The sequence below is a fragment of the Callionymus lyra genome, chromosome 5, assembly GCF_982586985.1.
Source record: "Callionymus lyra chromosome 5, fCalLyr1.hap1.1, whole genome shotgun sequence".
Classification (NCBI taxonomy): Eukaryota; Metazoa; Chordata; class Actinopteri; order Syngnathiformes; family Callionymidae; genus Callionymus; species Callionymus lyra.
Window position 1 is genome coordinate 34,308,266 of NC_141822.1, and position 26,994 is coordinate 34,335,259.

Consider the following 26,994-nt stretch of genomic DNA (forward strand, 5'->3'; position numbering starts at 1 on the left):
TGGGCCACCTCTCCATTAGGCACTGGCGGTGGTCCTCAGGCGTCACATCCTGTTGCATCCTTGGATGGTCATGGCAATCTTTTACCGGGTACAATGTACTCAGATCGTCTGGCTAGTGGGATGATGTCACTCTACAGAGTTCAGCCAAACACATTCAAACTCAGATTCTCACGCACACAGGTAATGCACAATTACAAAATAACTTTTCCGCAAAACCTTTTGATTCTTTTTTTCCATGCAAAGATGACATCCAGCCAATCTTTTGTCTTGTCCTCAGTGAATTATGAATGTAGACATAAATCTTATATGCTCACAGCTTTTACCTTGGTTCAAACCATGCACTGTGCCATCTGATTGAACTACTGTATTTTCTAGTTGTATAACATAACCAGTGCTTTGTTGTATAGGTCCGCACCCGTACTTGTTCCTCGACAAGTTACTTTATACCCTGAATAATGATGGATATTAGTTTATATACTGTTTGTGAAAAAAAAACCTTACTTTTTATAAGAATGTGAAATAAATACGGTCAAAATCATACATCAAGTATTATGTAATACACAATATTAAACATGGAACATTTATATGGTTTACTTTCTAAAATTATCTGCATTTTAACTAGAAATGATAGTCTTAAAATAAGGCAATACTGTATGATAGTGTATAGATCATCTGTGATTCATGGACAGACGAGATGTGGTTGAAAATATTAAACAATTAATAATAATGTGGATCGTATTTTGGTTGTTTACCATAGACACTAACTTCATAATACAATTCTTTTTTGGGGTCTGACCTTAAGAATTAAATATATGGGCTGAACCATAAATATTGATTAAGTTATTATTGAGTTGAATTGGAATAATGACAATAATAATAGTGATTACTTATAAACGGCCTAAAAGTAAAACATATACAATGATGCAATCTTCTTTGTATGTATGCTCTGCAGATAGAGCCTTGCAGCGATGTAGAAATGAGCTAAAAATATATCCTAATACATTTTGCTTTTCTGGAAATGACTAAGTCATGTTTAAAAGAACAGTGAACAAATGTGGTGCTGGGAGAGCAAAAAGAGGAGGATCTTGGCCACGAACAGTGACATTTTAAATTCTATGTTGAATCAGGAGTAAAGCTCTACTGTATAGGACCACCTTAGCTTTACTGAAGTAAAGGCAAGGTAGCAGTAGTAGCAGTAAGCAGATCTTATGTTTTGTCTTGAGGCCATGTAGCCCAGGCCAATAATACCTCCTCTGAAAGAGTGTATTTTTGCACAAATAGGTACATGTGTTTTTTGACATGTATGAAAGTCGCAGGAAAACATGCTCACACTGCAAAACTGACTTATTCCTATTTGTTTAGTCATTTTGGGTTTAAAGTGGCTGAACATCCATTAAGTCACTACTTCAGGATGTTTTTAATGAATCTCACGCCAACATTTATTCTCTTTACCACTGTAAAAGCATGTCTAACATGGAATAGTTGATAACATTGATAAATAAAATGAAGAGTGAAACATTACACTTTTTCGTACCATGAAATGTATCACCTGAAACCTTTCTCATTCTGAAGCTAGATCCTCAGACTGTACAATATGTTGATCTTGGGATGATGGAAAAAAAGTTCTCTGTGTACTTCAAACAAACTGTCGCTGCTATAAAGCAGTTTGGTGGTAATATGGCCATTCAAACACTCGCTGGGCATGTCATCCAGGCGTGAAACCTTTAAAAGATGCTCTTCAATACTTCATACTATGTTTGGACATCAATTCATGCATTTATTTCATAAAGAAGCACTGTGCTGCTGCAAAAGATGCAGTTGCGGGACATAATCATGAAACAAGATTCTGCAAATGGTTGCATTTTAAATACATTTCTCTGACTAATTGTGGTATAAAAATCAAACATATTATTAAGCAAAACTGATGTCCTTTTGCTGGCCTGTGTGTGTGATGTAGGAGATCGACATGGGACAGTATGTCTGCACTGTTTCTGCATGGAGTGTAAACAGCCTTGGCGACGTGGTTAAGGCCGCCGAGCAGCAGAGTTTGCCACTCAACGTGCACTGGGATGCCAAACGTATGTCACTTTTGAAATTCCTCAGTTGTAAAGTACTGTAGTTAAAACGTTTTTTATTTCATTTCCTCATCCACTTGGAGTAAACCTGAACTCAGGAGAACCTGTTTGATTTCTTATGTAAACATAACGTATTTGCCTAAATGCAAGTCCTTGACAAGCCATAAATTATGATGTGAAGGCCACTCGAGGTGCTCAACACTATAATAATAGTTTATCAATAATATCAAGGACCTTTACATCATATTTGAATATAGAATATAAAGAATATTCAAGAAACTGCTTTTTGGTGAACATAGTTATTGTCTCTGCATTTTTCAGGACCATCTCTAAATGTTGTGGCCAAACGGATCCGTGAGGTGTCGGTGGGTGGAGCTACCTTTGAGATGAGCTGCCTCGTGGCCACAGAGAATCTGGGTGAGGCTGGATACTCGGTGTTGATCCAATCTCAGGAAGGTCTGGGGAACCCTGTGAGGACTATTATGACCCTTAGTCCTGACAATGTTCTGCAGCATGGTGGAGCCACAGACCCCAACAGGAGGTTTGTTCAAGCAAATTGCTGCTTTTATTCTACACACCTGGAGAAGTCTCAATAAAAGAAAAACTAAATTCATGTCTACTCTCAGAGACAGTTTATTTCTGACAAAGTCCGGTCCAACGGAATTCCGTTTCCGACTTTCTGGGGTGCAGCTCTCTGACCGAGGTTTTTACTGGTGTGACATCACTGCATGGACCAAACACCAGCCAGGGCAGATGTGGACGAAAGCCACAAGTGCTGAGTCCAACAAAGTCCGGATCGACTTTGAAGAAAATGGTATGTTTAACCATTTCTCTTTTTCTCTAAAATAAACTGAATAGCTTTTCAATTTATCTAAGTTAAAGAAGAAAAAGAAAACATTGCTGACAGATATGAGCTGAGCAAAAAGCTGAGTTGAAGTTTTTTTGGGTAGTGAGTTTTTATTCAATCTAATTTGATTAAGCTCTCACATGCAACAGTAGTTTAAAATTTATATACTGTAATCGAGCAATTATTTTTGGTTTATTCCGGACAAGGACAATAAATATGTAACGAGTGTTGATTTAAAGCCTCCTCCAAACTCTCTTTCCTGAAATTTGATGAGAAATTAAAGTAATCGGTAATACTGCAGTAGGTTTGTAGAGAAACTTTGATAACCTTAAAGTAAACATGTATTTTAAAGTTCAGATGGACAGCTGTGAGTGTGACAACAAAGAACAATGTTTAACAGAAGACATGCTTGTCATGCCAATAAAATTTACAACATAATTTTAATTAGTTATTAGTTGTGGAACAATTCTTCAACATTTATTCTTTAATTAAAAGATACTTCACTTTTCACAATCATTTTCTGATTGTAGTTGATTCTTGTTGAAATTTTTGCCTACTCTGCTACAAGAGGTATGAGGTTATTGTTATAATTTTTTCAATTATTAAATGTATTAAAATGTATATGAGCAAAAAAGAGTTTTCATAGATGCCAATGGATAAACAAAATAAATGGCATTCATTTAAATGTTTTATACATCATGTAAATCTTCAAGGGCTATGATCTGGACAAACAACACAACCTCATGCTGAGGCTCTTTTTTATTCACTTCTTTAAGAAACAAGGAGTCCGTCTCGTGTCTCAGAACATATTCTCTCCTCCCACACCTTGTTAATATTAATCACACTACTACAGAACAAACACAGACACCTTAAGTCCTTGGTCGCCCACCATCGTTGCCCTACTTTACTGGCTTTGATCATAGAGGAGAGGAGGATCCAGTGCACTGCAAGCAAGAAAAAGGGAAGTGACATCCAGGAGGAGGAGTATGAGATGATGGCAGGGGTTGATGAGTGGAGATGTGGAGAAATATAAAAAAAGTAGAATAAAAATGGTGTGTGGGGAAATGACACTATACAAGGGGAGATGATGATTAGAAATGAGAGCTCAAACAGAGAGACGAGAGGATGAGTGGTTATAATGAGCCAGCAACTAGAGAGCATAAGAAAAATGTGTAAACATTGAAATGACATGGAGCACCATAGGAATTTTGGGCTTAAAAAAAAGCCGAAGACAAGCAAGGAAATGAAACGGCAGAAATGATTTCCCATTTTTCAGAGCAATATTTCATTCTTCCTTAAGAGTCCCAAATGTATGTGAGATGTAAACTAAGAAGACGACATAAACTGATTTACAATAACCTTCAAAGGCAAACAAAATCTTCCTCATAATGTTATTATCAAATAAAAACATTATCCCTCTTGGCCATCACTAACGCCCCAAATTGCCAAAATTGTGCAAAACAGACTCTTATTAGTATTTCTGGATTAACTTTGGGTGTATAGTGGCTGAGCATCTATTCAGACACTTAAATATATATATAATATATATACTATAAATAGTTAGATGACTTTTTTTTAAAGTCATTTGGGCACTTTAAATGGAAAAAAAATGCTGATTCTCTCCACACCAATTACTTCTATGTTGTAGAAATGGTAATTATGAGCAATTGCCACTCTCAACTCAAGAATGACAATCCAGGCATGTTTAGCCATCGCCTTGGAACAAAATTACTGATGCAATTAAAAAGCTGTATTTTTATTTTGCTGGTGTGGATTAAATCTGCATGGAGTATCTCACACGTTCAGATGTGCTCTTGTACAACAAGAGTTAATTGAATCACACTGTTCAGCCTACCAGGTGAAGTGTGTTGTAAGAACTAAGATCCAAGAGTTGTGCAGTTTTGTCAAGGTTGCAGAACAGTTGACCAGCTGTTCACTCTTAGCAGGGATTTGTTTTTTATTGAATTTTTTCAACTTTTTTGCTTGGCGTTTGTGGAATTGGTGTAGGCTAAAGATTTTGTTTCCCTTAGCCATTTGGTCGCTGTACTGGTGTTAAAGTCTGGTCTGTGTTTGCAACATTAAGTTTGAATATAATTTTTTTCCCAGAATGCACATCTCTAAATGTTCGTTGTTGGGTACCTTAACCCTTATTGCTTTTGTTAGGAGCTGGATTGCCATCAGTGTTTTATTGTGTGTGGTTGTGTGGTGTCTTGCTTTGAAGCACCGAGAGAACCATAAGAACTGAAAAAGAACGGTTGCTACTCCCCGAGAGAAGCAATTTGACTGCTTGACACCTCCCTCTGGAGATGTAATGAGCATCCTGTCAATGGGGAGGAGGCCTTGAGGCAGACTTTCCCATGCGGCCATGTAATCTCCAAGTATTCTCCCAGAAGAGCTATAAAATTGTAGCGAAAGAAAGGTCTTCTCCACTTGCAGGTGCTTCCCCAGCGCCCTGACATACACATAGTGAGCAGCCATGAAAAAGTTGATTTGATAAAACAGAATGTGCATCAATTTCGAAAGAATCAGAAAACAAGATGTATGTACAAGAACGTTGAATCATGGAATTTACTGGTGAAAGAGGGATGAGATTTCACACCATAGCGAATCTAGATAATGCTTTAGAGTGCTCGACGAGCCAATAAAAAACTTATAATGCAAAAAAAATTGTGTCAAAATGTTACATATTAATCTTTTAAGGCCATTGGTTTAGAGCTGCGCTGCTCACACTTTTTCAGCATGCAAGCTACTTGCACAAAGATCAAATCAAGATGATCTATCTACTACAAAATGTAAACCATATTTATACTTATTTACATGACCACTGTATGTTGATGTACCCTGCATCAACTTGTGAGTTGATATTACACACGTTAAATAACTATTTACGTTTTTGTCATTACCTGACTTTAGGTTGACGCAATCAGAACATTTCTTTTGTTTTCTCAAACTATATTCGAATCCCATTTCAGCTGGCACATCCAATTAATTTTTTAAGCTCTCCGAGTCGATGGGCTGAGATTGAGACAAAGAACATGGCACATTGCTTCATTTTTTAACAAATGGAGTGCTGGTCCATTCCGCTGGACCTTCATGAACATAGTTTTCATCAAGTGATGCTGAGATCTATTTTTGGTCAAGTGTCATGCCATTTACACACAAGGATTCATGAAACTTAAGTAAATCTACACACCGTTTCGCACATGAAGGTGTGCACTAGTAAAACTACTCTGGATTCTTTAAACACGATGAAAACTCAGTAAAGTGAGAGAAGCTCATGGTGATGAGTTGTTGGCATAAATCCCCGCCCATGAATAGACTTTGAAACCATCTAAGGAGATGTAGACGCACATTTTTATGTTAGCAAAGATGGATATAATTAAGAGTGAAGTGGTGAAGAAAAACAATTGTATTTTCTTCTGTTAGAAGTGGAATTAAAAAAATATAGAATTAATTTTCTTCTGTTAGGATGATTAACACCATCTCTTTCTTTTCAACTAACAAAAGGATCCTGTATGATGCCATCAGATCCTAACGGACAACAACACATTTAATCCTGTCACAATCTCAAGAGCATGAATAAAAAGATCAAAACTCTCCACATGCTGTGTTGATAATGGTTGGGCAGGTTAATGGGTGTCCTAGATTGTTCATTTTGTCACTTTGTTGATCTTCTGTACGATCTTCAGCAAAAATGATAAATAGTTTATTGTTTAGAGCTATGTGGATGAAGGACAATAATGTTGATGTTAAGCTTGGGTGAAAAAAACTACAATGATGATTTCCAATCTTTTTTTAAGGAGAGATGCACAAGTCACTGAGGATTCTTTTTCTCTTACTACAATGGCTCTTCTTAAAAACTTGCTTGTTTGTCTACCCCCTCAAGGAGTAAATCCCTTTGGCCACTTATGCAACTGCTGAGATTCCTTCATGCAGTGTCTTTCTCTCTTTTCTACTCTTTGAATACAAGTCTTCAAGAGTGTGCATCGCTTTCTCCATGATTTCAGTTGAACTTAACCAAACACCCACCACTCTCACTGAGCAGACCTGAACAACTCTATGTGTTTGCCTTAGAGGGTGTACATGATCAGTTCATGTTCACTCCAGCTGGCCTGAATGTGTTTCAGATATGGTGTTATATTTCTGTCCCTTTGAGATCATACTCGAAAGCTCATTGAAAATGCACTGTCACAGCAGCACTTCAGCGCTAAATAATTCATCAATAAAGTGGGTTTGTGGGCTTAAAATGGAGTGGCTAAACCACAATTGTAATTTCTTTCAAGTGATATAAAGCCAGCTATTATATTTTAAGAGATCTAATTGGGCTTGACTGTTTTGCAAAGATGTGACAAAGTGTGTATATATAGATATCTATTTATATATCTTTTGATATATAATGTATATAACATATGGGAAGCATTCAATGCCATTTGCCATTTTCAATGACGATTTGCCTTCAACAGACCAAGGCTGTCCTTTTAAGTAATTGGCAGAAGTATGAAGTATCTTCGTATGAATAAGGTTCCCAGACAATCTATTCAAGTAACCCTGTGTGTCACATTCTTCAATATAAGGGTTTGTAAACTTCTGCAGTGGTCAAAGACCTACCAAAGTAACAACCTAGCCAAACGGGATGTTATAATGCCGTGTCATCTTGTAGATGTTAAAAACTGACTGGGTGGAGAGGATTGAATCAAAAAATGTGATTTTTGTTCCAAGAAAGATTGTACGATTGTCTTTGTTCGTATTAATAAAATGTTTTAACATCTCAGGGCCTCATGACACTTAAAAAAGAACAACTTCCCTGTGAAAATATTTTCCAGTGTTAAAACTAAACCATTCAACTTTGCTTCCTTTTTCATGAACTTTGCATCAAGCTGTTTCAGAAATGTATTAATACAACATCCATTAATTTGCTTACCCTTAATCTGTTTTCTATGTGCTGTGTACAGGTCAGTTAATCGTGGAACAAACCGAGACAGACAATCATTGGTATAGACACTCACAGCTGTCCAATTTGCGGTCGGTATTATCCTCAACGGATTGAAATGGGAACCGAGCTGCCCAAAATAAACCCGCGCGGGCAATGGTATTGCAAACAAACCTGACACTGAAATGGTTACAGTAAGGGTCACTATAACTCCAAAGAAAATAGATGCTTCTAATCTGACCCCAGTTGTAGGAGTTCTGAGTCAAAATAGTTTTAATTAAATGGTTAATGTAAAAACAATCTTACTTTAAAATCAATGACATGGTACTAGTCCAATAATGCTTTTTACTTCATAATAAAATGGGAACCACTTTAGCTGAATTTCTTAGGACACAATTAGAGTAATTTTATTAAATGAATTGAAAATGTAAACATCAGAATCTGTGGATCAGAGAAGAAGCAACCACGCACTGGATATTCCTGACTGACCCTCCACTAGACTATTTGGTTGGCGAAAGATCCTGATTGTTGTCTTTTTTTCATACGTTATTTACACCATTCAGACGTGACGTCACAGATGCTTTGATGCTACTGGGAAGTAACCCTCCCTTGGTGGCAGTGTGATTAACATGGACCCAGAGTGTCTGGTTGGTGTGTGGCCATGGGTCTGATCATGGCTCCTGAACATGAACAGACCAGAAATATCACTGTTTGGATCTTATAAAGATAAAGAATAAAGATTATTGAACCCATCAAAAAGGATCATTGACACCTCAAGAAACAAAGAAGCTGGTTAGTAATTCCACTAATGGATAACTAAAAAAATGAACGTTTGACAATACTTTAAAGAGATTTATGACTTATGAAAGAGTTTGAGGATCTCTCTTGCTTGAGAGTCCCGCCAATTGACATGAGCTCCCTCCGCTGCATAACTGTCATTTTAGTTAGACGTAGTCAGACATAACTGCTTCAGATTCTCTAAGATTCTCATCAAGATTATTATACAATTTTAGCTGAAAATCTCTCTGATCATGACATCACATGTTTCATCATCCCTAACTCGTACAAAGTAAGAAATCACTCAGATTAATGTTTAATTTGCTCTATTGTCACTTCTTTTTACAATGGGTGTTAATAAGATTGAGCTGGCAACTACACCCATTGACGTTACAGATAGAGGCGCGACGGATTTAAAAACCTTTAAAATTGACCAAATTTGAATATAATGTTGATATTTTCATATGAAACATCCAAAACTATATTGAATATTATTTAAAGCCAATGAATGATCCAAAAAGTAGGTCTAAAAAAAACAATTCACAAGCACTCTAAAGTATTATGTAAGATCTAAAAATTATGATCAGAAAACTAGATTTTATTTACTTACTTACATACTTTTTTCCCAGCTCTAGAGAGTCCATTAAAATAAATCCAGACCAGACAGCTTGACACTACCCCAAACATTACCTGCATTAACCTTTATTTTTGGAAGAGCATTTACCTGTGGAGTTTTCATGGAAACAAAATGTATAAACTGTTACTTGTCCTACTTCATGTTCTGCCTATCATAAATATTAAAATATAGAAAAAAAAAAGGTTATCCAATGACATCACCTCACACAGTTTATTGGAGTATTTATTGCTTTATTTTCAGTCTCACTTATCAGTGAAATTAATTTCAAAGTCGAAAGTTCTGTAAGTGAAACTGTGTTTTGTTTCTTGGCCAGTGGGTTTCCTTTAGACTTGATAGACTTTCTGCTGTGTGTAAATTCAAAGAGATTTTAAAAACATGACCTTAAAACATTGAAAACATATTCTAATTAGACCTAATAGTAGACCACACAAAGACAACAACCAAGAATTACTCTTTGTTCTTATACACTGCCTCCCCAAAGGAAGAAAAAAATCACATCAATAGTAATTGACGTCACTTAGATTTATTTAAAGTGTGCTACAGTTGGTCTGGGGTCAGCAGCACTATGTACCCAGACAATTAGGTAGCTACAGGAATAAATATTATATTTTCCATGATACCCTAAGTAGGTTTATTTTTTTCTTCCTAGGCAGTGCAATACACATACACGGCCATATTGTTTGTGTTGTGGGCAATCAAACAAGAACCGCATTTTTTCTTTTGGCAAACAGGAGAGCAATTGTAATTGGGTTGATGTTGGTTAGAAACAACAATATGAGATGACACCGGATGGAAAAAAGAGCTGAGAGATAGTTGGCTAGTAAGGTGATATGATAAAGTGAAGGAAGGAACATTGTGTGTGCCGAATGAAAGCAACCCTTATGGCTCTTAAAGGTAGGTTTACGCTTATTTATAATGGTTTAAGACAGAAAGAGATTTATTATATTTTATCTCTATTTTATATTTATCATGTTTTTGCTGGTGGTTTCTGCTGTTTTGCTGGTGATAATGGGACAATAAAGACGGCAGATCAGATTCTAAGAAGACTTGTTGGAAAATAATATTGGCCAAAAAGACACTATGACTGGAAATAACTGCTTGATCGAGGTCAAAACCGCTCTGAGTGCATTTTACATGTTTAACACTAAGCTCTTTATGCTGTTTTGCAGGCCCGTCCTTCTCCATCAGCATCCAGTCAGACGACAGCACTGTTTATCCCTGGCAGACGGCTAAGATAAAATGTTCTCTTAGTGTGTCTGGATCCTCACCAAAAACTGGTATGAAGCGCACACACAACCACAAGCACACTCTCACACAGATATGCTTTTGACATTTGAGTAAATTAAAGAGAAAGGATTGAAAAAAACTTAGAATCAGGTCACTAGAAAAAATGATAGCTGTGGAAATACACAGCAGTTTAAAGTGGATGTGTGAAGAAAAGGTAGTCAAAGCACAGCAAAATCTGTAAATTTTCCATCTCCTAAAACATACCCTTCAACATTCAGCAATTAATGTCTTAACTGCTGAAAACACAATTGAGTTTCCCTCCCCGGTGTCATGTGACTTGTTGTGAGTGTTAGAAGGTCTAATGTTTGAATGAGGAGCAGCAGGTGTGTTTATATATGGTATAGCTTTCTCAATCATACTGGTCACAGGAAGTTAATCATGGAACCTCATGCCACTTAAGTCTCTAAGGATTTGAAAAAAAAAATTGTGGCTATGAGAAGATTGCCTGAATGCTGAAACTGAGCGGCAGAAAAGAGACCAAGACCATACAATTGTTTTACAGGACAGGTTCAACTCAGAATGGCTAAAAGTCAAGTCAAGAAGTTGGGTGCACATTTTAAGCATCAATCCAGTGAGAAATATGTATTTTATGTAACTTTTCTTTCTTGAAATCTAAAAGATTTGGTCTATCTTTTTTTTTTTAATAATTCTTGCCATACAGTCAAAGATTGTATAAGAAATGAATGAATATCTATGATGTCATCTGTGTGCTATTGAACCACATTTTCAAAGCAAATCTGTAGCAGAGGCCATCTTGGAAATGTAATTTTCTGGTTTTCACTTTCATTTTCTTCACTTTTTTAAAACGGTATGTTTCCTGTTGAAGACCAATGTAGAAACTGTGATCCATGAGTGAATGACAAGTACTGTATATTTTCGACTAAAGACAGCCACCAAACCAATGTGCAACTAAACTCTTGGTGTAGTCTCATAATCAAATGGATGTAAATATAGGTGTAATACAAGAGTTAAACTATGAAAAAAAAACAAAATCATGCTCAATTTCTTTAAAATGGAGCATAAATAGTAGGTATCCATTTCTCCTCACATCACTCCCACCCTCCGCTAAACTCTCACCAAATTACCCAGCTGTCTGTGAGGGTCGGCATACATCTGGTAATTAGCCAATCTCACGCTCTGTTAGCCGGGCACAAAGACGAAATGAGCTGCAGAGAGAATACAGAGAATGGGTGAGAGGCGGGAGTGAATCCTGTGGAGGGAGGAAAACAGATTGTTAAAGTGAGCAAGAGTTGTATAGAGTGAGCAGAGGAGTTGGTAAATGGAGGAAAAGAGGCTCCAACAGAGTGCAAAGTGTCTCAAAATGGAGAGGAAGCTGGCAAGAGAGAAATTTAGATGAATAAGGAGTGAGTGATGGTACGCCAGATTCCGAAGTAGGGAGGAAGATTCTCAATCTGTTCGATGTTTCCTGTTGACGGCTGTAGAAGAGAAATTTCTTTATAAAAATGGCTAGATTTTAAATTAGTAAATTAGAGCGAGTAAGGAGACTAGTTGTCCGTCTGCATTGTGTTAACGCCAATTTGTCCTTCCAAATATATGCCTAGTAGATGTTCATTCCCACACCTACTTCAGAGCTAAGCTCCTTGTGTGCCTAGCTGAATAGTCACTTTTGAAACCGTACACTCTTATTCTGGGAGTTCAGGACTCATATTTGTCAAAATGAAATGGTTGCCCAAGGTCATGAAAATAATGGTTCAACAGTTATCTTGGTGGTTTGACCATCGATTTATTTTACGAGTTTGAGTTCAAGAGTTAAATCAAGTAACGTCAGTTATTCATGATTCAAGTGGTCAAAGAACAGAATTGGCTTGAATGCAAAAATATTTTAGTTCAAAAATAAGGAAATAAGCTGGAACTAAATCGAAAAATTAAATTTCTGTGCGGTATACAGGTTCGCACCGAAAATCAATTTTAATGAATTTTTGCCATGGCATCATAGCAGGCAAAAAACTCACAAACCACAGCGTGTGTTGATGAGCAATTTTTTTTATTTCTTAAAAGAGCCACGTCTGTGGTTTGGATGTTGGTTGTCTTGAAACGTTGGGACGCAGAATAAGTGGTAGCTAGATGTGGCAACACACGCAATTTACTTTACCCCCTGAGCCGAAAACACCTTTGTGAATATGAGGAATGTATGGAACTCTGATCCGCCACAACTCCTTCTTCAGTAAACAGTCAGACATCCATGCATGATAAAAAGGAACTATGCATGATAAAAAGAGTGAGCACTGGTTGGAAATGACAAACGCTCACAACCGTCACATTCCAGCTCATCAAGGATATGGTCTTTGTTGAAACTTTTTTTCACGATATGATACGACTTTTAGAAGAAACTGAGAAAAAGGAGAAGGGGACCGATGTCATACTTACTTTAGTTCTTTGTACCTGGTTGTTGTTATTGGGAGTCCAGCTTCCTGCTCGTATTCCCACGCGTTCGTTGTTTTGACCTGAAAGAGAACCAGAAGGCAAACTGTTAAAAGAACTTGTGTTTATTCTAACAACAGAAGTAGAGTTAGTCACAGAATTATGGGTCAGCGACTGTAAATGAGGAACTCTCAGATACAGCCTACCTTCTTATACAGTCGAGCTTGGGCGAGAACGCTTCGGGTTTTACTCCATGGACCCGGATCTCGTTGTGGGTTGGTACACGTCAGGTTGCTGGGCAGATTAGGGTGTTGTAGCGGTCTCCCAGACATGACCGTTGACCTAGACATGGAGCTTCAGCTAAGACCAGATCTGTGGTTAGTAACTTGCGTGTTCTGCATTTCCACAGCACAGATGTTTCGGGGTCAAATTCATGTTAGATTTCTTATTCCTGTTGATCTCTTTCAGAGATCAAAACTTTAAAACCCCAACCCAGAAATATACACCATACATCATATAAAAAATCTTAAAAAATAAAAAACATTATTGAATGTTGATTGAATTATTCTCCGTACAAGTGTAACTATGTTTAGTGTGATTAAAAATGTAACGTAAACATTTTTTTTGTCATTAACCACTGCAATGTGGTAAAATAACTGCAGCTATTATGTTCTTATTAAAGTTAAATGTGTGTAAGAACACCCTAGCATCAAAAACAAAGATTTCTTTTGATCCTTTTAAATCGATATGATAAAAAAAAAATATGTAAAAAGGTTTGATTTTAAGGGGATATGAATAATTAATACTATAAAAACATCAATTGAGTCATCTAAAGAAATGGATAGTACATGCTACAACAATGTTTTGCGTATTGAGAAAAAAAAATGATTTCAATGGTAAGCTGATTTTTTTTTTTAAATCCATGATAGGAGCATTAAATTGTTATGAGAATGTTTGGAACCTAACCAATGATTGAAGAGTTAATCTAATGTCTGTGTGAAACGGCATAAAGAAGTGGCATCTATCCAGCTCCCTGCCAGTCACATTTGTTGGGGTAGTTATTTTATGTTCCTTGTGGTTTTATGAAGCAGTGAACAGTTTCATTAGCAGCACTGTCTGTTACTGTGATGTGTTTTTCAGTTTGTGGCCAATTCACTTCCTCCCTGGGGATTCATTTGGAGAAATCCAATCAGAACTTCTTAATTTCCACAGGCAGCCATTTTAGTTTTATTAGTTCTGATTCTCAGTCGCCGAAACTCGAATCTATATTGGAGCCACCCACAAGCGTCTCTTGAGGCTTTTTCACTATTGCTCCATCTTCACCACTTCATTGTGTGTGTAACACTCATTATTTTTCATCCACTGAACTTGGGCTTCCCTGTCTTCCTATTAAAGGAAGACTGTCTCCGATGTGAGAGTATTGTCCCATCCAGCTGCATCTACATAAGAAGATAAGTTATATATATATGAATAACAATAACATTTGCATTAAACAGATGGATCATTTGGTATTAGTTTACATTAGTTTTGGATGTGTTGCAAACAATCGCAACATATCATGCAAACCAGAAGAAAAGAAAAGCAAGATTGAATTTAAAGTAGTCACATCTTCCAGACAAGAAAATGTAATGCTTATTAACTATAGTTCTGCATGAAATATCACCATATCAATATTTATTGTTTCATGTCAATTCTGCTCTTATATAAATCACTTTTCAACTCTTTAAGCTGCTATATAAATAAGGATTATTATTATAACATTATTAGACTAGTTGTCAAAATCAGCTGAGAAACGAGGCCCATAAACTGCGCCGGTTGACAGCATATGGGATGACAGCAAAAATCTATATTCAGCAGAGAAGCAGCTGTCTACATGAAACTGTGTGTCATCTTTCCGCCGTTGATAAGTTTGTGGTGCACTGGAGGAGGCAGCGGGTGACATTCTACTCCCCAAAAGCACCATCTGACATTTGAGCTCATTGGTGACTACTATTTCACAGACTCGAGATGAAAAAATAAATTTTTACTCACTAAGTATTACAAATCATCTCCCTCCATCTTTGCCTGTCCTGCCGCTCACTGGCATCAAAGAACAAAGACTGAAGCGGATGGAGCCTCACTGTGAGCACGCAGTGGCCTGCTAATTATAGCTCCGCTCCTCCAACGTTGGCATCGTCACTGAGGGCAGCCATCTAGGGTGGTGTCTCAGTCTTGTGCACTTGTGCTAAACGCTTCTATTAACATTCAACTCCAATGGTATACTAAGCAAATATTTATTAATCAGTTGTATTACATTTGAACATCTTTATATAGTATACTGTGATATTTGTATAAACGACTGTTGTCGATGCATTGTAAAAAATTATTTGTTTTCCAATTTCTTTATGCCAGAAGTGTTGGTTTATTGAAAACGACAACATTAAAATGATTTTGTGGGTTGTAGACAAACTATTAATAATACTTCATGGTCCTCCAAAAACATTTAATGTTCAATGTTGCGCAACTGTACTGTACTGTACAAAATTCATAGTCTGTGTATACATGCAGGCAATACAAATAATTTAAATTCTGAATAACCTCCAGGATCTCTCACAACTTTAAATTTTGTCTGCGTTGCGGACTATTCTCTTTGAGACTTTTGTGACTGTTTACACTTGTGGCATGTCTTTATCAATGTTATACATGATAGTGTTGACTCATGGCAAAACTTGATGGCAAAAAAATTTAAACTTTTCTTGGGATTTAGCTGGGATGACAGCGATCTTGCGTCTTCTTTCTCATAGTAATGAACTCTTTTTTTGTGGTGCAGGTGTTGTTTCAGGAGAGGAACACGTTTTTTTTGTGCTGCGTTAATTCACCGGGGTTTTTGCCAAGCACAACCTTCACAACCGCTCTCTAGGGTTAACGTCCTCGATTCTGAACTATATCTTCATCTTATGGATGAAGACTTACTTCAGTGGAAGAGTTTGTACTCGATGTATCATCAGTGCTCATGTGGATATTCTTCGCTCTGTGCGCCAGTGTGTCTCCGTTGTACCCGCCATTGGTGTTTGCCACTAAAGGTGCTTTAGTTAATATGCAGGATGGGCGGGGATATCGAGCGATTAAGTTGGTTTTGCAATATTAATACCTTAAATTTTAATATCTCAATACCAGAACGATATATCGTTTAGCCCTAAAATCAACATACCTCTTAATGTGAATAATGCCTTGACATTAATACTTAATACTTTCGTACCATTCCTAGAGCTGTTGCCTTACAAGACCCTGCTGCAGCATCCTTGGCTTTTATTAGAGATCTCACTTCTGCGTCGTACCAAGGTTTCTGATCTGGCTGTATCTGGGTCAGTATCTTTCAAAGATAAAGTCGAGGTCAGCCAAGATGTATTCCTTGAGGTTCACTTATCCCCTCACAAACAGGAGAATATTTGTTCATATTCTTGTTCTATGGTTTGCAATGGAAGCCGTTTCTGTATTTTCTGCACTGACCTGCCCAGTTTTTGGACAGAAGGCAGGCGAAATCATGATGAAGATATTGTCATAGAGGCTGAATTTAATAAAACGTTTTGAAAAGCGTATGATGGACTCAAAGAGAAAAAAAAGAAGCATTTTCTTGTTTTGTTCTCTAAACTTTATTAAAATTATCCTAAGTTACTTTAGTTATATCTCAAGTGATAGAAAGTTCCTGTTACAGATATCATAACCTTTAGAATGTAGTTCACATAAAGGCCATTCCCCAAAATTTTGAATCAAAAACATAGTTGAATCTCTCAAGGAATCGTCTTTTTGCCTTATTTCCTGACTTGTCGCTATAATAGGATGCAATTACTCTTCCCACAATAGTACAAATATTATCAAACCTGTAGTAAATCTGTTGATTGAATTGTTTGTATTATTATTATTACTTTTTAATTATTTATTTATTATTATTATTCTTTATTATATAAAATTGGGTAATTCTGATCTTTTTTAATTCTGATAACTAAGTACCATTTTATTCCAATAGATATTTAATATAATTCTTAATATATATCCAATGTTACTGCTGAATGTCTACTGCTTATTACAGATGAAGTTGGTTCAGATGCCCACCAGTCTTTATCTATATCAAATGGAATACTTTTATAGTCCAGGAACTACACCCACAATCTTGACGGGCCACTTATGTCAAAACCCAACTCTCCTGACTCACTCACAGGTTTCAAATATTAAGGTCTTCCTCTTCAAGATGCAGTAAGTCTCTCATCATGATGATGTTTTGAAGTTATTACTTTATAAAGTTCTCCCCGGACCCAAATCTTGGTGAACTAGAGGTTGCAAGAGTGGGCCCCATTATGATGCAATAATGGTCTTCACTCCTCCTCCAGCCCCGCTTTCATATACAACAAATTCCTTAGAGGTGGAGACTTCCTGGATTGATGACGCGCAGTGGCAAACCTCATTGCTTGGCCAATCACTGCAGAGTGGTTGTGGTTATTTAACAAGATTACATCCATGAAGTGTTTTCAGTGTGCAGGGCTTAAGCACATTTTCAATCTAAATATGTCCTTTAATAGAGTTTTTTGCAAAGTCAGACACATAGTGATGAGTATAATAGAGGTCTAGGATCCATTTAATAGACTCAAATCATTAGTTGACCTTTAAAAAAGAGCTGACCAAAACTAGTCTCTTCGTTCTGCATCTACAATTGATTTTTAATGATAAAATTCTTGTATATTAAAACCAATACAGGAAGAGAAATGTGTTTCATTACTGTGCTCTGGGTAAGCTCTACTCGCTTCATTATTTTTTATCATCTTTCATCTTGTCCTCTTTTTTTCATCATACTGTCTTTCCATCTCTTCCATAATCGTTTGTCTTTCCTTTCTCCGTGTTGTCATTTGCAAATGTTCTCTGTACGTCTTCAGCTGTATCCTCTATTTGTCTCTGAAATGGCAGAGCATGAATAAAGCTCGACGGGGTACTGTGTGTGCAGGCATAGATTTGTGTGCATGTGTGTGGGAGGTAAACTCTAATGGACCCTCTCTGCCTGACAGACTAATGAGTTTGTGCTTCTTTCTTTCGTGGCAGTGATTAGCTCACAAGTCCTGATACCAAAGACAATCTCATTTCTTGAATTCTCTCTTGTTCTTTGCTCATATGTACATGTTGGTTAATTTTTTTTAACCCTTTTGTTTCTTTAATGATTCTTTTATAGAGCCTTTTTATATGGATGTTTTAGGTTATATTGTAATTATTGTTAATTATTTTTGAAAATTAGGGATGCAAATTATTGAATAAATTAATTCATTATCTTATTGATCAATGATCGATTAATTGATAAGCAGCAATTTTTTCTGAGAACCTGAATTTCCCTCTGAATAGGTTGTTTCTCCTGTATGCATAACATTAAATCCTATCTTCTGATAAAAGAACTCTTATGGAATAAAGAAAAAATGTAAAATCATATTCCACAGTCAAGATTTATTATGGGCTCCCTTGGGCAGAGAATAACATTTTGGCAGCTTATCAAACATATTTTGACTAGAAAATATCTAAATATTACACTCATCTCTCATCTGCAACATTGTACATATTTATAGCAGCAGCAGTATAAAAAATACATTCCTGAACAGAAGAATACAACACTATGTAATAGGCCTGTGTATTGTCAAGAATCTGGCGATACGATTCGTATCACGATACATGCGGTACGATACCATACATTGCGACACTGAAGGAACAACTGTACCAACACTTTTTTTGCTGGCTTTTACAACATGAAATGAGCAAATGTGAAAGTGCTTCTAAAATATGAACAACAAATATAAACTTATATTAACAATGAAGTGCGTTGACAGTCTCAAACAAACGGGAGCAACATGCAATATACAGTATCATACATCTGACATACAGTGTCGGTGTTTATTTTCTTTCAATTAGTAAGTAAATCATTCAACTATGTTATGACCTGATTGTCCTGAAGTAAGTGAAATTTAAATTTAGCGCTGACATCACTCACAACTCTGCGCTGTCACGGATTCAACCAGTATTAAACACAAACTTGCTATTTATTTCATGACGGATTCTAATGATGAAGTCAACATTAACACTAACAAAAACGTTTGTTATTGTTGACTTTCATGCGGTTTACTGAAAGTTTCTCTCATCTCTACAGAACGGCAAAGTTAACTGCCTCGTTTTGTTTCGTCTTTCTTGTATCTTCGATCTGCTCATATTCTTTGTTGTGATGCTTCTCTAGATACTTAATAAAGTTAGTGGAGTTTAATCCTGTGGAGGGAATTCTCCTCCAAACACCCGCACGCAGCAACACTGCATCAGAGTGTGTGCGTGACGTCAGTGCAAATGTATAGATTTTTTTAAATATCGATGTGGTTCGTCCGTCAATGGCGTCTTTGTCAACATAATCCAATTTAAAGTAACTCCAAACTGCACTCCGTCTTGCCTTGAATTCTCTGTCGCTTGTGTTCCATGAGTGCGTTAGGTGGACTTGCCAGGAATAACGGGTTCAAAACAATTAATTGCAATTAATTAAATTTAATCGAGTCATTTCTTATTGACAATTAATCGATAATCGATCAATGGTTTCCATCCCTAATAGAAATATGGGCTGACACTGTCCAAAGTAATACACAGCAGCTTATAGCTTACAGTTACTGTATAAGCTAAAGGGCAAACACACGTTTAAAATGGCATGATTATTGAAATGAGTTAGTAGAGGGTCAACTACTGTTGGTCATGTAGAGAACCTGAACATCTTCAAACGTACATCTCACTTCTGATGAAAGCATTAGAGTCATAGATGTATTTCCCCTAAAAGGCCCAGATTGCTGGACTTTGTTGCACTTCATTGTGGAAAAAGCCACAACTTAGACTGGCCAATAAGACGAAAAGATGGAAATACTGAGAGGTGCTGTTGACATGTTGTCAAAGTTTGCGGACGGTTTGAAGATTTGTCTTATAAATAATCTGTTTGTCCCAGTGGAGACAGTGGTATGGTCTGGAGTTTTAGATCGAAAGAATCAAAGACGGAAGGTGTTGACAGAAAGCTATCACAAGAATTTGCAACACCATGACATGCGTTGTAAGGGAAGACCAGTCCATCTCATGGGAGCAGGAAGCATGTGGTGAAACTCATCCAAATGAAACATTGACGGCTAGAATGCAAAATGTCTTTCAGGCTGTAATTGCTCTAAAAGCGAGCTGACTCCATCTGAGTGTAGAACTGCTGTGTTTTCTAGACAACCTGGCCTACGAAGTGCGATGGTTCTTCACCAGACTACGGGGCGGGGAGACGACCACACAGGTTCTCTACATGGACCGGTTTGGCCTGGTGAGAAAGGACCATCGAAACTCCTCCAGTGACTTATCCATTGAGCGTCCAGACACACACACCTACATTCTAAACATCCATGGCACACAGGACACGTGAGTATGGTGTTTTAGTACGTAGCGACAATGTTAGGATGAGTGTTATGACCAGAGTTTGCCACTTTGTCCACAGTGACAGTGGGGAGTATCACTGCACTGCTACTCCCTGGTACTTGTCGGCCTCAACAGCTGCCTGGACTCAAGCTGGTCAACTGACATCATCCCGAGTCTTCCTCACAGTCCGATTTGCAGGTACATACACAGACACGCATAACCCATCAATCACTCTGAAATGTTTCTGTTTGAATCCGCAGTAGAGTGATTGTGTGTGTTTGTATGCTTTATTTTACTACATTACTTGAGATTACATCTATTTACCATTATCTTTATAATACTTAACTTTTAATGTCATATTGTAAGCGCAATAACCACCTTTGAGTTAACATTCCAATTTTTAAATCTCACTTGTGTTTTTTTCTCTCCTCCAGTATGGGAGTCTCTTAAGCTGCCGCTCCTGTACGGAGTTTCTGCCTCGCTAGGTAAGGAACCTTTTCTCCTTCTGACTAATGGACTGATTCAATGAGCTCATGTAAAGCTAACTTCAGGGTCTTTCAATTTGATTAGATCCCAACTGATGTTTTTCTTGTTAAGTTGTTTGTTTCTCACTGCGCCTCGGTGCTCTGTTTCTCCTGAACGTGACCACTTAAGATTGGTCTTGGGCAGTTCAAAGTAGGCATCATAGGACGACACCATGCGAGGGTCAAAGTTCCAATGCAGCTGTTAAAGGCAGCAACTATGACTATAGATTGGTTACCAGTTGAAATCCTAGTGTGGACCATAAGGCAAAGTATTTGGCGCTAGAGAAAATTCTAATAACATAGACTTCTGAATAAGCTAACTTAAATAAACTATTTAACACTGTTAAACAAAACCAATTGAATCAGTCAAAATGTATGGTTTCGGTCTTGACAATATTTAAGTTCTGCCTTAAAATATAAACTGCTCTCATCAATTTATCAAATAAGTCTTTCATTTGTTAGCCAATTTACCAAATTGAACCCCTGAATGCAATAGTATGTAACATTTTGACATGATGCCATGATGAGTTAATTCTTCACAATCATGACTCGTAAAGAACTTGCTGTTAAATTAAATGCTTGTCACTGCATAACTTGACTGATCAACAATGGTCTGTTAAAATCTCCTTTTTAAAATGTCCTTTCAACAGGCAGAAACATTGAGAACCCACCTGCTAATGTGCGGGTCACGACTTTTCAAAATGAAAGTTAAAAAACTTTGGGAAAAAAAGTCAACATGTCTTATCTTCATTCATGATTTTAACACTGGGCAGAACCACAAAAAGCAGGCGATTGAGGAAATGGTTCATGCGAGGAGGTTGTTTGTAATTTGGCCTTGAGTTTTGGCGTAAAAAAAGTACTGTGGAATGTTAAACGAAAAGTAGTGTGTCTTCAGAGAATATGAGAGAGAAGTGTTTATTCAAGTTGACGATGATCTCTCTGGCTTATCGTGTAAATCTATTTCTCTCTGAAGGTGTAGGACTCTTTTCCCTGGTTCTGGGTCTGATCTGTGCCCAGTGCTGCTGCCGAAACACCACACACACCCCGCGCTCGCGCAACAAGCTGATGGATCTAGAGATGGACTGACACACACTCCCCCCTGCACACCGCCACTGCAGCACCAACAGGGAACAGCCCACCCTCAACAGACACAAGTCCCTGGATGATTTCTGGGACACTCGCATGTTTCCAGGAGAGGGCCGTTGGGAGTGACCATCCGGGGGAAGCTTTGGTTCTCTTTTCTTGGTGCTCACTATCTTCTTGCAGTGGGGGAGTAGGGGAATATTCAGGACTACAGACTATGATGATTTAGTACTTCCTGTGATATTTATATTCAATTTATGTTGAGAGCAACACAACAGAGACTCCAAAGTTGTGAGAGGTACTGCGTGGGAATAATGGATCACTGAACTACTGCCTTTCTTCCCATAACCACTCGATCTTTCCAGTTGAAACCTGCTGTTTTCTACCCAATCAATGGATTGTATGTGAAATAGTTCTCGTTTCTTCCAGCTTGGCTAAAAGCTGGACAAACCATCATGAGTCACATCAGCATCTAAACATTTCAGGCAGCAGAAGTTAACACAAGCAAGGTGATTTGCACTACAAATACAAACCCAGAGTATTCTAACTTCAGAGACCTTTTATTTTTCTTTGACTTTTCTTTTTTTTTTTAATATGAGATCTGAATCTAAGAGCAACACTTTTTTTAAAGGAATATTATGCAGTTTGTGTGAGGACTTCTGTCTGTCGTGCCAACATCTGAACCACTTGAAAAACCTGCACAGGTGATAATGGCAAGCACTCGCAATAACCCAAATATGTACACAACAAACATTTCTGTATGTGTGTTCTGTGCACTCGTTTGTGACTTGCTGAAGTGGGTGAGCATGTTGTGGGTACTACGGTTGTGTATGATGTTAAGCAACAGAATGGATCGCCACTTGCATCCAACCCCAAATGTGACTGTTGTGACCATCGACTCCGAAAATCAAGTGTTTTGAATCCATATTTTGAGAAATAAACTTCTTATTTTTGAGATATTAAATACAAATTAATTCTTAAACATGTATGATACCAATCATCTTTACAGTCACTCGGTATCACTCACAAGCAATTATTGTTGCTGTAACTGTCAATAATGCACAGATAATAATATGAGGCACTTAAAGCTGTCACTAGAAGGCACATACACAACTAAATAAATACAACTTTCATTGTGCTGGAGCCATAACATGTCTATACATTACATGTACATTAACATGAAGACATCTAGAAATATTGTGTTGTTTTAATTTTTAATACTGGACTAGCCATTATTGTCTACCATCTTTACATTTTCATTGAATTAAAAACAAATAAACTAATTTTTATCTTTGTATTAAAACTTGCTTCACAGCGATTGTCTATTTTAACTAAACATACATTTTGTCTGGGAAAAAATACATTCATTTATACAATATTTATATTTTGCTAAGTTTGTTTTCAATCTTGTCATTTACTCCCTAACAGTATCATCAACATTCAGGAAGTGACATCAGAGAAGTCTGTTGGAGAGGCTCCTGCAATGATTTTAACGTTTATTCATTTTCTGACACATATTCCCTAATGGGGATCGTAGGGGGACTGTAGCCTATCCCAGTTTCTTCGGGCAAGAGGCGGGGGACAACCTGGACAGGACGCCAGTCTGTCGCAGTGCACACAAAGGCACAACCATTCACACACGCACTCATACCTACGGTCAATTTCCCCAAGTTCTCAATCAACATCTGTATGTTTTTTGATTGTGGAGGACACAAGAGTGCCCAGAGTAAACCCACGCAACAAGGATGAGAACATACAAACTTCCATTTTATTCTTTATTTTTTATTGTGATTGTTGGGCTCAACAGTTCAACTATGTGTAAGTTGATAATGGTGGATGGGTTTTTATGTAGCGTTACAAAATATCACTGTCTGATGACAGGACTGCCATGTGTTACTAATATTAGCTTAAAAAAACTTGTTTGATTGACAAGACATGGAATCGAAACGATTTCATAAAACGTAAGTTAAATCCTGGAGGAGAATTTTAGTAGTCCTGAAGCTAGGCTAAGGTCTGCACGTAACCCCCAGCTCACACGGTGTATGCCAGGCATGAGGTTGTTTAATGGGGTTTCTTGCTGATGAGAATGCATTCACAAAGAGTGTTGAAATAGATCGTGTGTTAGCATTTAGCTTCCAACAAGCCAGCCAGCTTCCCTTTGATTATTACAGCCTGATCAACATCAAACATAGATGGATATTCTAAATTCAGATTAGCTGCTGTAAGAGTCAAGTTTTACTATGATCAAAATAATCATATTTAGAATGTGATTATTATTAAGGCTTTACAAATGTTGCCCATTATTCTTAAAATGTTTGTATTTTTTTTTCTTAAATCAGGTTAGTTAGATCCCTTTTCTGCATACTTGATTGGAGAACCTTGGAGTAGGCCAATGATTATTTGTTATTATTGTTATTTCCAATAAAGTGTCTCGATTAAAAATAACAAGAGAAGAAAAGTAAGGCAGAAGCTCAGGTGTCGCACTGACGCTGTTTGACCTGTAGGAACAAGAAGATGCATCAGCGGATGGACAGAACTTTCAATTGCCGCTTCACAGTTCCAGCTCCATGCCACAGAGGTTTGCATAATAACATTGGATCAGCCAACTGCTCTGTTAATATTCCAGGGTTACTAGTTTCCGTGAATCGTATCTTGTGCCGTGTCTCAAATCGCATACTAGCGTACTCAAAGTTAGTATTTTTAGTGCGTTAGTAAATTGGCGTACTAACACGCCCACAAAACAGTATGGTTCGATGGACACTAACCACCCTAAACGGCTGCCATCTTAGTGACATTTTAAACGGAAGTTACGTCATATATATATGCATATATATGTACATACTTACAGGTGCATTTTCAGCAGCAGTAGGAGGATGACACGTCTTTGCTGCTGATACCAGCTTAAATATCTCGCAAATATTTAGTTTCTCATATTTTTTCTTTATTTCTTTTTTCTCTTTTTTGTGTAGCGTCAGAGTTTGATTTGAGAGATACTATCTGTTGAGAATTTGCGTACTAGTTACTATGTACACTATCCTGATGCATACTAACTTCTAGTATACTAAGAGAAGTATGCGATTTGAGACACAGCACGGGTCATTCTCTACTTAAGGTTATAGTACAAATAGCATTGCTCCCTGTCTATGACCATTGTTCAGACTCCAGACTTGCCATGTTTCAACTCAAGGCTCCAGAAGAATAGACTTGGGTGGATATTAAGGACCATTTAGGTAATAAGGTTTGGAAAACTGAATTATGTTTATGTTTACATCTAGGGAGCCACCATCCTGTAACAGCAATGTCAGTTCTAGCTCCAGTTTTACACCTCAGGTCATCACTGTCGGAATACTGCTCCGTCTCAGACGTTGATTATTTGGATCAACACAAGTAACCGGTACAAGTGATATTTTAATATGTCAACGTTTCATAAATAGCCTTTACATTCTGCTTCATATGCCCCCAGCCAAGGAAGATCAAACCATGAACCTTCTTCGTGGCCATCAAGGATTCCAACACACTTCCACACTTCCGAATTGACCAATCACACGACTCATTGACTCCATTACGTCAACCCTGCTGTCATGAAGCATGAGTTCACTCTAAAGTCTTGCAATTCAACTGTTAATTAAACTAACCAGGCTGTGATTGACGTTGACGAAACCCTCCCCTGTTCACGGGAACCCGGGCTATTGCAATAATGAGAGAAAATTGCTCTCGGAGAGTAAATGGAGCTTGTGAGTCGTTTTATACTCTGAGACGTTACTTGAAGAGTATGATGGCTGCCCGGGGCATGTCATGCACATTAAGCAATGAGGCGGAAGCCAAGTTGGGTTGCAGGAGTAAGGATTACGCCACACACGGTGAACTCCTGATCTAGTCATTGTGGCTGTGCTGGTCTCTCGACACACCCGCAATATATTTATGATTTGGACATTGAGCTCATTGGGCTAAAACTTGAGGTCAAATGGCAAATGGATGATTCATCATTGAAAGTAATGTGATTCATGAAAGGAGTATGTGGTGTGGAGAAACACTACATTGAAATGTGTAGCTTGTTGATGTTTGCTTTACTTGAAGATGACAGATTAGATGACTAAGACCTTGTCACTGAATTGTCGGATGAATGGAGGGCAAGGTTGGTTAACTAATGTGTAGCTATTGAATGTGATTACGTGATGGGTTGTACTGTGTTTTTTTGTTTGTCCTATTCATCTCTTAATGATATAACTTTCCCTTTGCCATGTTTTTCCCACTGACTATGAAGAAAGCTAAAAGGCTTTAAACAACGGGACGGAAGATAACTCATCCTTTCAAACGTGAGTGGTACACCTGCCTTTAAAAACAAGTGAATACTTTAATAACAGTCAACATTTAAATCCAATGTCTTCCTGGTTTGTGCACCATCAGAAGTGCTGTAACATGAGTGTCTGAAGATGGATCATGAGGCCTCATCAACCCATAACTAATAGAGATACACTAAAAGAAAAATTGTTGGCAGGAAACTAAAAATTAGCAATTGCATAAATGTATATCAATGCTCCACAGATAAACTAAATGGCAAAATTGAAAATAATATATTTATTTAGCACTGACATATTATGATGTTATCTATTTAAAAAATATATATTAACCAAACATGCACTATAGGTAAACGTTCAAAATATTCGGTCCCATCCTTTTCATGAGTCGTGAGAAATGTGCACTCTCACCAGCAGACTGCACCAGGGAGTGATGTCACACTTTCCTTGTCCTTGTCTCTTAATGTGTGGAAAATAAGTGGAACGTTCAGGTGTGGTACGACCACAATGGGCAGGTGGATATTCTTGATGGAACGCCTAAAATAACGACTCTTGGGACAAGTATCTGCAGCAGGGTGGATCAGTTCCAGGATTTATGTCAGTTACTTCTGTCTAACGAAAGAATGTAATGAAATAATATTTATTGAATGAATAATAAATAAACTTACAACCCACCGGAAACAACACTCGGGTAGATGTGAAAATAATAACTAAAATAACTACACTACA

At 37.4% G+C, this 26,994-nt stretch overlaps 1 protein-coding gene across 1 annotated transcript in view; it reads left to right on the forward strand.

The window, feature by feature from the left end:
• Positions 1-23,270, forward strand: part of ptgfrnb (prostaglandin F2 receptor inhibitor b) — a 45,851-nt gene extending 22,581 nt beyond the window's left edge. The window contains exons 7-15 of the mRNA XM_087792124.1: positions 20-180; positions 1,958-2,078; positions 2,397-2,616; positions 2,702-2,889; positions 10,436-10,543; positions 20,177-20,363; positions 20,440-20,558; positions 20,795-20,845; positions 21,858-23,270. Coding sequence (XP_087648250.1) covers positions 20-180; positions 1,958-2,078; positions 2,397-2,616; positions 2,702-2,889; positions 10,436-10,543; positions 20,177-20,363; positions 20,440-20,558; positions 20,795-20,845; positions 21,858-21,970 — 1,268 coding nt within the window. The 3' untranslated portion in view covers positions 21,971-23,270. The remainder of the gene's footprint in view (positions 1-19; positions 181-1,957; positions 2,079-2,396; positions 2,617-2,701; positions 2,890-10,435; positions 10,544-20,176; positions 20,364-20,439; positions 20,559-20,794; positions 20,846-21,857) is intronic.
• The last annotated feature ends 3,724 nt before the right edge of the window (positions 23,271-26,994 follow it).